The 16,948-nt window shown below is 41.7% G+C and overlaps 1 protein-coding gene across 3 annotated transcripts in view; it reads left to right on the top strand.

The window, feature by feature from the left end:
• XYLT1 (xylosyltransferase 1) overlaps positions 1-16,948 on the top strand; it is a 214,410-nt gene that overhangs the window by 143,900 nt on the left and 53,562 nt on the right. For all 3 annotated transcript variants that reach the window (XM_049791716.1, XM_049791715.1, XM_049791717.1), the window contains exon 5: positions 113-315. In XM_049791716.1, coding sequence (XP_049647673.1) covers positions 113-315 — 203 coding nt within the window. The remainder of the gene's footprint in view (positions 1-112; positions 316-16,948) is intronic.

A 16,948-nucleotide genomic window follows, 5' to 3' on the forward strand; every position in this document is an offset into this window, starting at 1 on the left:
AAGCAATGGCAATGCTCAGCGAGTCAGGAAGTAGAGTTGGTGGTTACTGAACGCAGGGAGGGACAATTTTGGACAGAGTAACTTGAATGTATTACTTTTTTCTCCTGTAAAGAGATCCAATTACTTGCACCGGCAAGTTCTCCAGTTTGCCAACCAGTACCCAAATGTGAGAGTCACTTCTTGGAGAATGGCAACTATCTGGGGAGGAGCAAGTCTTCTGTCCACCTACCTGCAGACCATGAGGGACTTAATGGAGATGAATGACTGGCCATGGGATTTCTTCATTAACCTCAGTGCTGCCGACTACCCGATCAGGTACAATTAGCATTTTAAGAATGTACATGTTTTGTTCCTAAAGGAAATATGTATTGAAGGATATAAGGGATGACATGCCCATGCTGTGCTGCAAGAAGCAGAGGTCAGAGGGGCAATTTCTTCTGTCTTGCAGCAGAAGACTCCTCTTGGTGAGGCTGGTGTCTGACAGCCACACTTTAGCCAATGAGACAATCACCTCACCCCTGTGTGTCTGCCGCTTACGTAGGAGGGACTGTAGCTGTGAGCAGGCTGGCAGCACTTGTTCTTCACTTTTACTGAGGAAGCAGGGGCTGTTCTGTTTAGTTGTTATTTCCAGCAAGGGGTGCCCGCAAGAGGGGATGAGTAAAGTAGCAGAAGTGCTGGGGCTCAGCAGATGGACCCCAGGCACAGAGAGATTCTCCCTTCCCAGGGCTCTGATCAACAGTTTGATTTGATGTCTCAGAAAGTGTTGAAGGTATGAATGTAGATTCAGTGAAGGTAATGTTCCTCTCTTCCTATTTTTAGTACTTTTTCTGCGGAGGATAATGATAGTAGAAGTGACAGATAAGTTGATAGGAGTCAATTATATCTTCAGCACCAACTGTTGCCTGAATATCTTTATTCACGTGGTGTCAGGCAAAGAACTTCACACACCACCATATGACAAGGCTCATGATTTTAAGTGAAATTGTATTCTTTCTGGATTTACGTAACCCGGGCCCCCACAGCTGCATTCTGTAATTTGCTACATTGTGCAAAAGTAGGTAGTCCGTAAACAAAACAAACAAAAAAAAACCCAGCATCCAAAAAAGACCCACCCCTCCAAAAAAACAAGTGTCCTTAAACTGTTGGGTTTAGGCTGTAAGAACTATCAAGAGGGAAAGAGGAAATTCTCCGTGTGACTTCTGTTCTTCTGTATGTTGAATTGATGAAAGGGGAAGTAACTTTCTTAGGCGATTTTCTGATGAGTGATGACATAACATGCTTTTAATACTCATAGAATATGTTAGATGCTTTCACTGCCTTTCACTGATTAGGCTTCCACAAGATCTCTCTCAAAGTATGGGTCCCTTTATGAAGCTGCTACTCAGACAGAAACCCCCACTGAAGTGAAAAATGAAAAAAAAACGTGAGCGTATGCCTTAGGAAGGATTTTGTGAGAACTGACAAAAGGCCTTATTGCTAGTGCCCATTTCTAAGCACTGTCAGTGAAATGCAACACATTTCGGAGAGAAAAATTAGGGAAGGGCAAAAGAGTCAGACTGCATTGATATTGGAATGTGGGGATTTGAATTAAGAAATCACAATACGTCATGTTGCATCCGATTTAAACACTTTTGGTGTCCAACAGGAAGAGACCTTACAATTTTTACATACTATCCTTGCTTGTAAGGGAGAGTATGTAGTTCTCTGTATATCTGTTGAGTTTTGGATAAAGCTAGCTTGTTATTCCCTATTGTTCACTTTCCTGGTGAGGAATGCTGCACGGATGATAAAAAGTAGACTAATGCAAGACCATAAAGGAAGAGGTAGGTGATGGCACTTTGAATCAAGTAGGCTAAACTGTAGGAGAATAATTGCTCAAGGTCTAGTATAATTATAGACTAGTTCCAGCAGATGTATCTAATTATCCTGGGGTGTTAAGTCCACCCTAAACATTGTGTAATGCGGAGGCCATGACCTGTGGAGGTCTCAACTGCTCTTAGTTCCCTGTGGAACAAGTTAAACCACAAGGCCAAATGGGATCGGTCACTTATAGACATGGCCATAAACAATCACAGGATTTGTTGACTAGACTGTAGTCAGTTGGGTGTTAATGGATTCTTTATAATAATGCTGTATTATCTTGCAGTCATTCAAACTCTAAACGAGTGCCATCTTGTTTCTTCATGGGTGAAATTCTTGAAGGTTGTGCTTCTCCATTGCACCCTCTCTCAGAGCTGCATGGTGGGCTCTCAGCAGCCAGGCAGGCATCTGAAGTGCTTGTTTCCCTTTCTGTCAAAGTATTCTGTTACCAGAACTGACAGCAATGTGCTTCCTCTCCACACCATGCAGTTCAACAAAAAGTAAAAAGACTTCTTCAGTGCTACAACTTTAATGACAGTGACTTATAGGTACTGTTAAAATTTTTTTAATATGGAATATTACAGCTATAAACCCTGGAAAATGTTATCTCACCAGATATATATATATGAGTCCATTTCATTTTCATAGTGAAGATGCTATAAATTAATAGTCTTTATAATCTTCAGTAAGGCATTACCTTTCTGCATACCCCATAGAGAGCTGATTGTTTTTCCAGGAAATAGTAAATAGGGTGTTTGAGGGGGTTTTCCTTCTTTCAGACCTCATGCCATGATTTGTCACATAACAGGCTAGGGGCAGTTTACACTTCTCTGACTGCTTAGTCATATTGCAGTGGGTTTTACTAGGTTTCTCCACATAAGTACATATGAATTTTGTGGATTAATAGTTTTTATCCAGAGCTGCTTCACATTAAGCTTTCGCTTCCCATCTGTCATTCCATCTGTAACACTGAAACCTTTACTACTTCTCTTCTGATAATAAAAGCTAATCCAGCCTTACAAGTCAGAAAAACACATTCAGTGTTTGGGGTTAATACTGTATGATGAAGCTTAAATCTGTCCGGGGAGCAGTCTCGTATGTTCACAGGCTCCATTACAATTGCTAGGAACCCTTCATCCTTCAGAAGAGACGTCCAGAAGCAGATGTCAAGGATCATACTATATAATGGCAGGGGAAAAAAAAAATATTAGAACCATTCATTTTGGGACAGAAACAATTAAAAATGTGTAAAATAAAACATATGCAAGCCAGGAAAATTCAGATAGTCCTATTATTCTCCCTCTTGCCTTAATGTTTAGTTTGTGGAGTCTGTAGGTTCAGCACCTAGCACAAAGGAGGTCGTAATCCATGTACTTCTAGTTGTTACTACAGTAGAAATCACTGGCAAACAGAGTCTGGATATAAAGGCACCTCCAGCAGAAATACTGTGTTTCCCTTTAGTCATGATGCAGTATGCTATTTATTGGCCTAAGTGAAATGATGTGGTGCATTATCCAACCTTGACTCCATTCAGCTCTGTTAAACATCTCAGTGGGAAAACAAGGGATGAAATGACTAAACACAAACCTCTACAAGCGACTCCGAGGTGGGAGGTTATGTGATTGCCTCTCTTTTTGCTCTGGGGTTGTGAATAAAAAAGGGACACGTGCCTTCAGGGTTCTTAAGAAATCATCTCTCTCAGTCATTGCATTCTTAAAGAAATAAAACAAACCAGCACCTTCCTTCCTTTTCCTTTTAACTTTTTTAATTTTAGTGGCATTTTTTCATGATTTAAAGTCTTTTCTACCGAGACCCTCTTTCAAAACTCTGTGACAAAATGTCTTTAACCTCTTACTTTACATGGGTATCTATTTGCATTATTTATTGTCTCTGAGAAACCGCATCAGGTAGTCAACCTTATGTTCAGGGACTGAAATTTCACTCCCAACAAGGTGAACTATGGTAGAGCATCTATTGATGCTGAATGTTTAATGTGCATTGCAGGAGTCCTTGGATAATGTGCCAGGTGAAGTGTTGCACCACTTAAATTAAGAAGTTTAATGAGATCATTTAACAGTGAATGTCATGTCAGTGCTTACCTGGCCACAAAGCTTGTATAAAGAATAAACATAATGAAACATTTGAACTATTTGTAATTTACAGTAAATCACTGAGCCTCAATCACCCAAGGGATCACCAAATCTTATTGCCAGCTAATGCTTGGTCTTAATAAAGGTCAAGTAAAATGATTAGCAGAAGCTTGGGGAGTGCTTCAGAATAGTAAGAAAATAGAGTGGCTTATTGACGGAGCCAGGAATGCAGATACAACTACATTTTCAATTATGAGCAATCAGGTATAATAAAGGAGTTCAAAAGAAACCCAGTGAAACTACTTGTGTTTTGCTGTTTGGCACTATTTTAGGATAAAGGTTGCATAGCTGTATTTTCCATGTGTTGTGAAGACTTGGTCAAATGAGACCCATTCAATAGAGGTTTTGGTCTGCAACTTGAATGAAATGTGTATCATAATACAAATAGCACCTGGGGAAGGGTGGCTACAGACTCCAGGAAGTAAATGGGATGATATGACTGGGACTGGTCCTTTAAACAGGTGACAATTTGGTGTAATTTATGGAGATTATCTTTGTCAGTCAGAACCACACTCAGAAATTAAGAAAAATGAGCTAGCAAAGAACTATTGACTGACCTGCTGTTGTGTTATTGTGTTGTCTTCTGATGGTCAAGGTAACGTTGTTAATGCTAAATAGCAATATTCATCTACCGATTTAAATGCTCCTTTAGAAACTTGAGGGACGCCCTTTGAAGTAGGTGAACCTTTTTCTCAGGTCAATGTTTCCAGCCCAATCAGCCAGCAGCAGACAGGCAGTCTGACTCTCATTCCTGCATTTCCTCCAGCAGACCTGCATTCCTGACTCTTTAGGACAGTTGTTAGCAAAGATAACCACCCAAAATCAACAGTTTTATTTGAACTCCTGCCAAATCTGAATGTGGTAGACAGCCTAGTAGTGATAAAGCTGTCCTTTTGCTCATCTGTCATCTTCACAGCTTTCATCTCTAATAACTACATGGCTAGGTCCTGCGCTGGGGCTATACCAGGGATGCTGCCTTTTGATAGCAAGAAAGGAAACTGAAGACAAAATGGCTGTGAGAAAAATTAATTATTTGAAATTCTTCTCTTCTACGAGCAGCCAGATGAAGTATTAGTTAATACAAAACCAAAGTGATGACTTCTGAATGAGGTCCCTGGGCAGCAAAGTGGTGAAAGAAAAGGCAGCAAAGAAAAGGTGGGAGTGGAGGGAATAGGTCCTCAGGTTTTCATTCTGGTGGCAGCTGGAAATAATTATAACCAACAGGTTTTAGAAAGAAGTTTAACCTTTGGGAAAAATGCATCAGCACTTTTTCAAGTTATTTTTCAGGTGCCAGAACTACCTGAGAGAATAGCAATTTCCTTGTTTGAACCACTGGCCCAGATTCATCCCCTGCAAAACAGGGGTGACTACTGCTCTATATAAACTAAGTCAGGGATGATTTTTGCTCTGTCGAATTTACTGTGACCTGCCCAGATTTCACCTGGGCAGTTGAACAAATGACAGAACCTTTGAAGCAGGTGACTGGGAAAAAAAGGTGAGAGAATACAGTTTGCATGGAGTGAGTAAACCAGACTCGAGCTCTTCACCTGCTTTTACAAAACTCAGATTTTGCAATGTGCAGGCTTGAAATGCAGTATTGGAAATGCACATACAGCACTCTAGCCTTGCGAGAAATGTCTGAGACCCAGTTGTGCCCTTTTGATGGTTAGAAATCCCAAAGCCAGAAGGACTGATGGAAGCTGTGTAATGGCAAATAGGAGAGCCAAAAACATTGGCTCAAAAGGCAGTTCCACACTCTCTCTCTCTCTCGACTTCTCATCAGTTTGGCTTGACTTAATTTAACAATTCTATGTCTCACTGAGATTCAGACTTCAGAGCTGTCTCTTACAGATATTTCCTTGCTGGCAGTACGTAAGCTGGTGCTGGACATGAAAGCCTGTATAAAGGACACTGACTTTCCAGGGCTGAATCTGACCTTACACCCCATACAAAGCCACCTGTTGCAATCCTGCTCTGAAATGCAGGCCTTGCCACTAGAATAATGTACCAGGCACTAGGCAAATAATACAGCATTCTTTAAAGTGCCCTTTTGAATGTTATCCTGAACTGAAGCACTGCACTGGGAGTACAATGCAGGTAGCTTCTGCAGTACAACATCTGTTAAAATGCCAGCGCCCGAGGTTTTTATCTCAGTGTTGTCACTGACATTGTATGCAGTTTTGTTTGCTCAGAATATCTTTAGCTGGCAAGCCAGATGTCAATCCACTCTTAATGCTTCACAGGAAATCTTTTTTCCTATCCAAAAAGGAACTTTATCAGTGTTTTTCTTGAATCTGCATTCTCTGAGAATTTCAGATGTGCTTCTTTCTTAAATCCCTCAAATAACCTTTTATCCTCCTCTTTCCTGACTTGGCCAGCACATTTGCTTGAGATTTCTATCTATTTTGAAGGTTATCTTTTTGGTTTGCTATCCCACTTCTCTGTTTTACTGTTAAATTACAAGTGGTTGGCAAAGCAGTGGTTTTGCGCATGGTCACAAATGGGTGGGGTGAAATGTTGAAATTATTGTGGCTTAAAAATTTTATTTCCATCTGAGGTTAACAGTATTTTCTTCAACCTGGCAAATGTTAGTGAGGGGAGACCCACCCTTTCTCTGTGAAGCCACAGCAGCTGAGGTTACTCTTTCTCCACCTCGCCTCCTGGGTTTAAGGCTATAAAGCAGCTTTTGCTTTTGGAGAATGTGACATCTGCAGCTCTTAGTAACTTTTTTGGATATTTAGTACTTCTGAAACGTTCTCCATAGCAGCCTCAGTCTGGCAACAGAAATAAACACACCCCAAATTGGAGACTGGTTTGGCTATCCAGGCATCTCTGCAGTACATGCAGATTAAAGATGCATCAATAAAGCACATTTTTAGAATAGCTGTATTACTCAAAGTACCCTTGTACTTGGCAGCATGTTATCTTGTTGATTACGGTGCTAAACATTCAGCCCTTCATCTTTTCCTGTGTGAACTGATGCATCTGGGCCAGCGTCTGAGACCACTCAGAGGACTGCCTGGCAGATGAAAGCCCCAGATGGCAAGCTTTACAGTTTGATGGGCATTGCAGCATCTGAGCACTTGCTGGGCTGCCTGGCTGGTATCTTCTTCTCTTCTGTCTTGGCTCTGGGGCTGCTCGCAGGGAGGTTCTCCAGCGAAGAGCCAAAGGGTTTTCATCTGCTCGCCATTTGCTTTCTGGATGCAATTTATTTTTTACTTATTTATGACTGAGAAAACAGTCTATCTCCTAAAAGAGAGTTAAATACGAGTCTTCACGGGATACCATTCAGCCTGATATATAAACAATATAACAGTACAAATGTTGTGATAATGTGCACCATTGGTTCCTAGGCAGCACAGTTATGTCTTTTGTCTTCAGGATGCTAGAATAATATTTATAGTAGTATTTTTGTAAAGGTAACTGATGTGTTGGGGCTGAGGAAGGCATTGAGCAGTATGAGGGATCTTGCCAGCTCAGCTATTTCACCTTCAGAGCTCCAGATCTATTTATGAAACCTGTTTTTCACTTACAGCTTGTCTTTCTGGACAAATAGTCTGGGATAACCAAGTGAAAAAAAGGGTCCTTTGTGCAGAATGGCTCTTGTACTTTAAATCCATGGTTAGGCAATATTCCCCAGTAGCTGTCCCATACTGGCAAGCCCTTCCCATGGTACTCAGCTGCTCATTGCATTCCTGGACAAGAAACTCCAGTGGGGTTTGAGAGTGTAGTGGGATGTTGGTTGTTAGGGAAATCCCAGGTGTGACTTTATCTCCTGCGCGCTCTTCTGCAGCTTTGCTGTAAGTGGCTTTTACTCTGTGGATTTAATTGTGAGGTGGGCAACAGAAGCTGCAGAGAAACAGGTCCTTGTGGTGTTTACCTGGGTTCTATGAGCAGAAACTCTTTAATCTCTGTTCAGCTGGGTTTTGGGGTAGTTTGGGGTTTTTTTAGAAAGTTCAGTAAAATCACTATCAAGTTCCAAAAGCTAAAACTGCTTGAAAGAGGGAAACATTCCTATTATAGCATTGCATTTTAAACACGGTCTCCCTTCGTGGCCTCTCTGAATTCTCTCAGGAAATTAAAAATCTGTTGCAATTGCCATTAAGACACTTTTTTGTTTAGATTTCAGGATGCCACTTACAATAAAACAGCTGCAAAATAATATCTGGTGGCAGTTCAAAGTGAAGATGAAACCAGAACATGTGCTATTATACCTTTCCCAAGTCACTCTTAAATAGTTGTGAACAAAAAGGCCATTAAAGGGTGAGCAGAAATGTTGTTCGGATTCAGTCTTTTAGTGGTGATATTGAAATAGAAAGGAGAGAAATAGGTGAACTTCTTTTCTCCAAAATAGGGCTAAAAATGTAAGAGTTGAGTGGTATTTGACGTTAAAGATTTTTCAACCAATTTATACGTAAATTCTAGTCTTGTCTTGATATTAATTTATGTACTTTGAATTTTATTCAGGATTACTGCATGTGAGTGAGTTGAAGGGCTGATTTGAATGAAATACTTTGCAATAGAGTTAAAGCTGCTTTGGAACAACAGATATTTTTTTAAAAGCACTTCTGTATAAATAAAATGCAGTAGTAATCCACTGTCTTTACAGAGCAAGGGTGGCAGGAGTGTACAGTCCCAACTGCCTCTTCCCTTTGCTCTGATCCTGTGGAAACTCCTTTTTCCGTAGAATCGCAAGGCAAGCTAAGAGCCAGCTGGCTACCAGCTGCCTCGCTCCCTCAGATTTATGGGGAGCGCTGATGGGAAATACTGTATTAACTTGTACAGAAGCATCCAGCGTTGCTCTGTCTGCCTGCTGCTGTCACTCAGTGAAGTCCCCAAGACCACGCCATGTGCTGATGCTCCAGTCCACAGGCTCTGGGAGCTATGGCATGGGGAAGGGTCGTTGCAGGACAGAGGTGGGAAGCATGAGGCTGAAGTCTTCCAGTGCAGTCCCTTATATGGGAGTTGCTTAAGATGCTCCTTCGCCTTCATTCTCTTCTGCAGGGAACAAACCCCACATCATCAGTCTATAAACGCTGCAGAGGAAGCCCAGCTCAGCTCTCACACCTCTGTAGACCAAAAGCAATACCTGTGTGCATGTTCAGTGCTGAAGCGCTTGGGTGGATCAGAAGACAGTAGGACACCTCTGTGCATGCTTTGTCCCTGGTGCCAACTAGTCAAAACTTTAGATCTTGAGATATTGTGAAAGCTTTGATCTGGTGGTGCAGAAATTCAGGACCTGCATTTTGCTATGCAATCCCAAGTAGAATTGGTGGTTACTTGGCTTTTACAGTTGCACCTTATTACAGTTGAATACTTCATTTCTGCTTGTCCTGCACAGCACTATTAGTCGCAATGCATTTGTATGATAATTCTGAATCTCTCTCTATATAAATAGTAGTGCTGAATAACATTAACTATGTTTGTGACTGTGCTTCTGTAGGTCCAGACTGATTGGAGGGAATGAGGCCCTAAATGGTTTGTTGTAGCACACATTCTATTCTGCCACACGCTGTTTAATTATATCCATCATTCAGCATTACTTGATGAACCAGGTGTAGGCACAAGCCTCCCTAACCTTTCTTTCATCAGGATAACTGCACTCTTTGCCACATTAGGAACTGGTCTGGGGCCAAGTCTTCCAAATACAGAGTCAATCTCTGTTTAAAAGTTTGCTGCCCCAAAGTAATTGCTAGCAAGTAATCTTGCAACAATGCATTCTTGGAACAGCTGAAGACTAAAAGGTCTATAAATCCATGTATTGGGTCTGGCTGAGATGGAGTTAATACTCCCCACAGCAGCCCTCACAGCTCTGTGCTCTGCATCAGTAGCCAGAAAAGTGTTGATAACACACCAGTGTTTTGGCTACTGCTGAGCAGTGCTGGCACAGCATCAAGGCTGTATCTCCAACATTTTTGCCCCCCTCAATGGCAGGCTGGGGCAGGGCAAGATCTTGGGAGGGGACATAACCAGGACAGCTGACCTAAACTAACCAAACAGATATTCCATACCATATGATGTCAGCTCAGATAGAAAAGCTAAGTGAAGGGAGACGGAAGGGGGGTGCATTTTGTCTTCTGGAGCAACCACTACACGTGCTGAAGCCCTGCTTCCTGAGAAGCGGCTAGACATCGCCTGCTGATGGGAAGTAGAGAATAACATCATTTGTTTTTTCTTTGCTTTCGCGCGCGACCTTTGCTATCACTTTATTAAACTGTCCTTATCTTGACCCACGAGCCTTTTGTTATATTTCTCTCCCCCATCCAGCTGAGGAGGGGGAGTGATAAAGCGGCTTTGGTGGGCACCTGGCATCCAGCCAGGGTCAACCCACCACAATCCAAATTGGTTATTTATGTCACATTACGGCTTTAAATAATTGGAGCAGCCTTGGAGGATGTTTTAGCATTGACTCACATCATTGTATTCTGAAGATGGGATGTGCCATGCCATTGAGGTGCAAGGTAGCTTCCAGATGGTTTCTGTGGCAAAGGCTTGCAGGAACGATGGCTGTGCGTGCTCTATGAGGGTCGATGTCACTGCTAAACCTTCGTATAGGTTGTATTGTGTAGGCACTGAAACTGTTCCTGCAGGGGTCAAGTCATGTTGCTGGTGACAGCTACAGTACCTGAAGGCTGAAACACCCTGATCTTTCTTCTGTATGTGAAACTGGCACATGTGGTGTGTCAAGAGATACCAGTGCTGGGTATCATCACAAAGTGCCTGGAGGACCTCCAGCTTTGTGAACCATTGCAACCCAGGAGGGGGGAGGCAGCCAGGATGTCACTCCAGGTCATCTCCTGTCCACTAGGAGCTAAGGCTTGGCAGGGTCAGGAGATCAGCTGGTGACAGACTGCCTAACTTAAATTCACATGCCTTTTTTATAGTGTTTTCTTGAGTTGAAATGAACCACTGGTTCTCTTCTGATCTCGTGATTAAATAAGGCTGTGTTGGTTGCAGCTCTGTTGAGCACAGCAGTGAGTGGGAACACCAGCCTCCCACTCTCCCAATTGTCTTCTGATCAGCCCCAGTTACATCAGTTAATGGATCTATACGTTCCCTTTGCAGTCTTCTTGCTCAGACCTCTCTGCCACATGTTTGTGCCCCTCATTCCAGCACTGCATTCTCCACTGACTTGCTCCGAAAGACTCCCAATGAAGAGCAGGGCAGGTCATCAGCTGGCACAAATTGTCAAAATAAGATTATTGCTCAACCCAAATAAAGGTAACAAAATGTGACCTTCTGTTGTTAAAACCAATTAAGTTTCCTTCCATCAACTCTCAGCTCATTATCCCTTTAACCCCTCAGGCCCTGTTCTTCCATCTTTTCAGGCTTGGTGCAGAATTAATGTTAAATCCTATTAGCCTGACCCCATTTTCCCTATTTTGCCTTCTGGTCCTTTGAATTGATGCACTCCAACAGGTTGATTCAGCAGCTCAGGGATCAAAGGGAGTGGCAGGCCCATGAGGAGCTTCGGGAAGGGCCTGGTTTACTCTAATTCACTTTACTTTTAAATGAGGTTTGTGAAAGGGCCTCAGCAGCAGCGTCTCACCAGGAGGATGAAGAGCTCTGGGCTGCATCCCTGGTGCAGAGAGCACCTCATGGCCCCTCTGCTAGTGGGGTCCCACCGCTCGTTTCTTGGGATAACTCTAGTTAGGAGATTGAAGGCCAGCATTAGATGAGTGTATATTCCCTCTTGCCTTTTCCTTGGAAAGTGTGGGATGGAAAAAAAAAAAAGTTTTTTTACCCAGATATGTCTTTCCCACTGCATCAGAAGGACCATCTGCTCTCAGAGCAATGTGAGACTATGTTGACCACTTTTTGTCTAGGTTTACGCAGCAAATTAAACAGGGAGGTGGCAAGACCCAATACCAATATCGAGAGACTAAGCTGTACATTGCAGCCTCTCGGAAGGGGCTTTCCTGCTCCCTTTTCCACCAGTGGGACAGTGGTCTCAGGTTTCCTGCTGCTTGCAAGCTCAGCATGAGCACTTTCCATTTCTTTATTGACATGAAGCGTTGGGTAGCCACTGTGTTCTGTGGCAGCAGGGAACACACCTGGTGCACTTTGCAGAAGACGCTTTGCATTTGGGAGCGCGCCTGCCATGCTTTCCCCTGCGCGGATCTGGGAGGTGGCCCTGCAAAGAGGGGCTGTGGTGGGGTGGCTTCAGCGGTGAGCCGAGTGTGCGGGGAGGAACGTTTTCCCTCAAGTCCTGCGGTGAACTGCTCTTTGGTGTTTTGCCAGGCATGTGCTGATTTTGAAAGTGATGTGGGGAAGATATGATTGAATGGCTCTCGTTTCCTGATAAGACAAATGGGTGAGGGTGGAGCGATGGGGTGAATCCTGGCCCACGGGGAGCACACAATCAGAGCAAGAGCAAGTTAAGTTTCAGAAACTGAGAAATGACCAAAATTTAACATTTAAGCTGGAAAAGTGGCACCTTAACAACCATATCCAGAAAAGCAAAGATTTCTCATGAGTCTTAGGTTGCAAGACTGTTGCAGCTGATTGAGGAACACACATCCCACAATGATGGACTTTAAATCTGAGGTGGATCTGCTGGGTAGATCCATCCCTGCCACGTAGCTTGGCCTAGCCTGATACCTGTACACGTTACCCTTCTGCATGTGAAAACGAGGATCCTAGCCCCAGGGTGAGATGTCTCAGGAGGGGAGTGCTGTGCACACAGCTGCATTTCTTCACAGGTGCTGGAGGGTCTCCACTGGCAGGACAGCAGGATCTCACCCCCAGACTGACAAGACTCCACAATTTGCAGGCAAAGCTCTGCAATGATAAGCAGGGTGGAGAAGGCAGCAGTGTTAATACTGCTTGTTACTGAGTTTGCTTCACATAAAACATTCTCAAGGTCTCTTTCTTCCCACTTTCTTGGAAGAAAGTGAGCATTTTTTATTATAATTACTCAACCTAATGAGCAAGTCATTTTTCTTACTGACTCGTACAAATAAAATTTCAGATGGATGTGGGAATGTATAAATCAGATGAAGTGAACGGTTGCTTTAAATCTGTGGCCATATTTAATTTTAATTTCTTCTCTTTTACACAAAACTCTTGGTAATTTAATTTTAGAGATGCTGAAAAAATGCCATGTAAAATATACACTGTATAACCAAACAAAGATCTCATTCAGCCCAATATCTAGGGTTTTTTCTTTTAACCAAAATCTCACTAATTTGAGTGATAGACTTGATCATTTCTGCAGCTCACTCGCTTATTTAATCAGTGAATATTGTTTTTGTGAAAATGGGATGTATCGTGTAGGCAGATGAGGTTCTACATGAATATGCAATGGCAGACAAACACTGAAAAAATGGAAAGCAGGGAGCATCATTCTGTACTAAATAAAATCCCAGTGCTTTGATAAACCTAAAAATCTATCATGTTTAGTTTTAATAATTAAATAACCTTGGGTATTAGCAGCTGGTTAGGCAAGTATTTCACTACTGTTTGGGGGTTTTTAGATGCTTTTCAGCAAATATATTAAGTGGGCTCAGGTTTTTTTTGAGATAGGATAGCCATGTCTGTCTTAACTCTTTGTAGTGCTGCATCCTTACAAATGATAACCTAGCATCGACAGGAGAATGGCTCATGTTTTGGTCCATCAAGAGTTCGTGTGTTAGCTTGTTAAATGTGGTAGTTTTCTATATTGATTTCTGTATTGATGCAGTTGATTAGTAATGGAATAGTTTGTTATTGTGGTAATAGGTAAAGGTAACTTGTGAAAAGTAAATTATTTGGCAAATACATTTCAGCAGCTGTTAGAAGTCATGTAGTAACTGACAGCAATTACATTTTCTGCCAGTCTGACACATTAATGAATGGGCCTTATGGGAAAAAAAGGTTGCTCAAGAACTCTTCTTATGGAGAATTACCTACTATGAAATGAGTAAGCAAGGAAAAACAGAGCAGATCTCAGAGTGATAGGAAGACAGTCTAGCCTCTAAACTGCGAAACACCACAAAACTTTTGTTACAATTTCCCATAGCCTATTCCAAGAACGCAGAGCCAGGTTTATGGTCTGGCTTACGCTAGCGTAAACTGAGTGCACTGCACTGATTTTGGAGCATTACGGATATGAAAACAGAATGAAATGCAGTCACTTGCATAGGTCTTTATCAGCTGGAAAGAAGATAGAAAAAAATATTTTTTCATTGATTAAAGGAATTGAAAAAGTGAACTTGCGTCACTGTTGAGAGTACTAAGAATGTTAGTATTTTAAGGAACAAAATAATGGTTAATTTATATACTGCTTTCTTCCAACATGTACCTGGTAGAATAATGGGCAGAAAGTGCATTTACCAATGTTTCTGTCATTCCACAAGTTATTTTTTCTGGTGGAAGAAAACCCTTATTGTCGTAGAAGTTGTTAAATAGGAATACGCTGAAAGGAGAGAAAATAACACCCAAGATGTTGGGTGTTTTTTCCTTGTGGGGTTAAAATTAAGTAAATAACGTCATTAAATTTAGACATTCTGGGCATGAATCCTCTTTAAACATGCATCTTAATGTAAATAGCAACATGGCTTAAAGCTGTGTAGCTAACCTGTTCAGGTACACTGCTGCTTCCTGCTCATTGTCTATCAAAATGATCATTTACATCAACTCTCAACTTCCTTATAGATGGAAATGTAAAATATGATAGACCTTTGACAGTGTAATATTAAAATAGCCTTTCTGCACTGAATTTTCAGCAGATAGTGTGTGTTCATTAGCTTAGCGTGTGTTCATTAGCTTTGCACTCTGCATTCAATCACTTCACTTAGTTGCTGGCTGGAGTTAAACCACGACAGTCTTAATAGAAAAAGGTTAAAAACATTCAGACTTGGACTCATTGATGTCAGCCACCTAACCGATGCAGTTTTATCATGAAAATCACAATTCTTTCCATTTATTATAACCACAGCTACCTTGGAAAATTGCTGACTAAAGTGTTAATGGCAGCTATTAGTGGGAGGTCAGCTAAAGTGGGTAGGAACATTGGCCTCATCGTACTTTGTCTGAACCCATCTGGCTGCGTGTGACAAGTTATCCATGAAGTTCTTCACAATGTGTGCAAGCTCACCTGCCCTTGCATGCACTGATACTTCTCCTCCCTTTGTACCATTAATTTGGGAAGAATTAATTTTGGACCAGAGCAATGACTGTTGTTGACTTGTCTTCTGAAAGTCTGCCATGTGGCGTGGAGAGTAAATATGGACAAGAACAAGTAATTGATTGTGCTGCTCAGGGGAGAGCAGAATTGAGCTGAGCTGCAGCGTTACTGCCAAGGATCCTGGCCCGGCTCTGGAGCGGCAGCTGTGCCCCTCCATGGGCTCCCCCTTGGGCCAGAGCCAGCACCTTCCACTCTACCACTGGAGGATGCTGCATCCTATCTGCAAAGGCAAAAAAGACCCAAAACACATGTATGGCTTATCCCTTACATGCCTGTTAACCACAGTAGGGGTGATAATATTTAACCGTTGAGTCTACCAGAGAACAAAAATTAAAACAGAAGGTTGTATGTTTGGCAATTTTTTTCAATTTGCACATTTGTGTTGGTGGGATCAACAGTGAAAAAAGGCTGGAAACAAACTATAAATGTGTCAGAGCCAAGATAAACAGACTAAAATATGGCTAGACAAATTGCTTGCACTCCAGGCAGAGAGAGACTGAAGTGGGGAGCAGGCAAACATGGCAGCTCTCTCTCTTAAATACCTTTCACAACTTAATTCTCTTTTTTTTTATGCCTATAAACAGAAACTTCTGCTTGTGAACATGAAATGCACCAATGCCAGAATGAAATCTGCTTACTCAAGATTGGCACCTTAGTTTAGGGGAGCCAACTCGTGTTTGGAGCTGAGATAATGCTGAGTAAGCATCAAAACTTAGGGTTACTTATCAAAAAATGCTAAGCATTTTGGATCAGGCTGTATTTTGAAGTGTCTAAACCCCACATTGCTGTATTTTCTCTTTACCAGTCTGCATTATTGTAATTTCCAAATACGAATAATGGGAATGCCAGCAAGGCTTGATAAACAAATTTTTGCCAGCACTGATAAAAATGAGCTTTCTTCCATACCTGCAGTTCAACTAAACTGACATATCTTGTGAATGCAGTAGGAAAGGAATTTTGCTTTACTACAATATATACCTTTAACAAGTTTTCTAGCTCTTATCTAAGTTAGACACACATCTCTGCCTTTACTTAAAAATATTTGTTGGAAATACGCAATTATAGGCATTTTAAGCAAAGGCTATCTGTCAGGCACTCAAGCTCTGGGCTAGCAAGATGAAAAAAAAAGATACTAGTAGTGATGTGCTGAGCATTCATAAACTTAAGTAGAGAAATAAATAGAAAATTGTTTCACAAATCAGGGTGAAACAATTCCTTCCTTTCTAGCAAAATGCCTCAGAGTTGAATGCATCAACACCAGGTTATTTAGGGAATAATTCATCCTGCGTGTAACTGATTTTCTTTGATTGTTTTCACGTGTACCAGGTTCTGTGCAGTTGCATATTTGGAAGGAGCTTCGGAAGCTTTTGTTATTCAAGTGTTTCTTCAGTGCATTCACTGTTGATAGTATACATATAATCTAGGCTTAGTGATTGCATAAAATTAAGAGTAATGAAAGGAAAACTACTTCAAATAATGCATTTCATAATTTTATGGTAAAATACATAGGTTGCTTTGAAATTGGAAAAAAAAGCTGCATATGACACGGTATTACGGGATAGCGTTCTTATTTCTTCACGTTTTATCGCAGCAGTAGAGATGCTCAGAAAATGTCATTGTCACAGACAAATGAGTTCCTAAAATCAGTTCAGAGGTACTCCTGGGACTGAAGGTATTTTTCTTAAATGTTTTGTAAGCATCAATGAGTTAAATCTCAAACCACCAGTGCGTTGTGTGATATGTCTGTGGTAGAGATGGGCAAACTGGGGTA

Source organism: Accipiter gentilis, chromosome 33 (assembly GCF_929443795.1).
Source record: "Accipiter gentilis chromosome 33, bAccGen1.1, whole genome shotgun sequence".
Lineage (NCBI taxonomy): Eukaryota > Metazoa > Chordata > Aves > Accipitriformes > Accipitridae > Astur > Astur gentilis.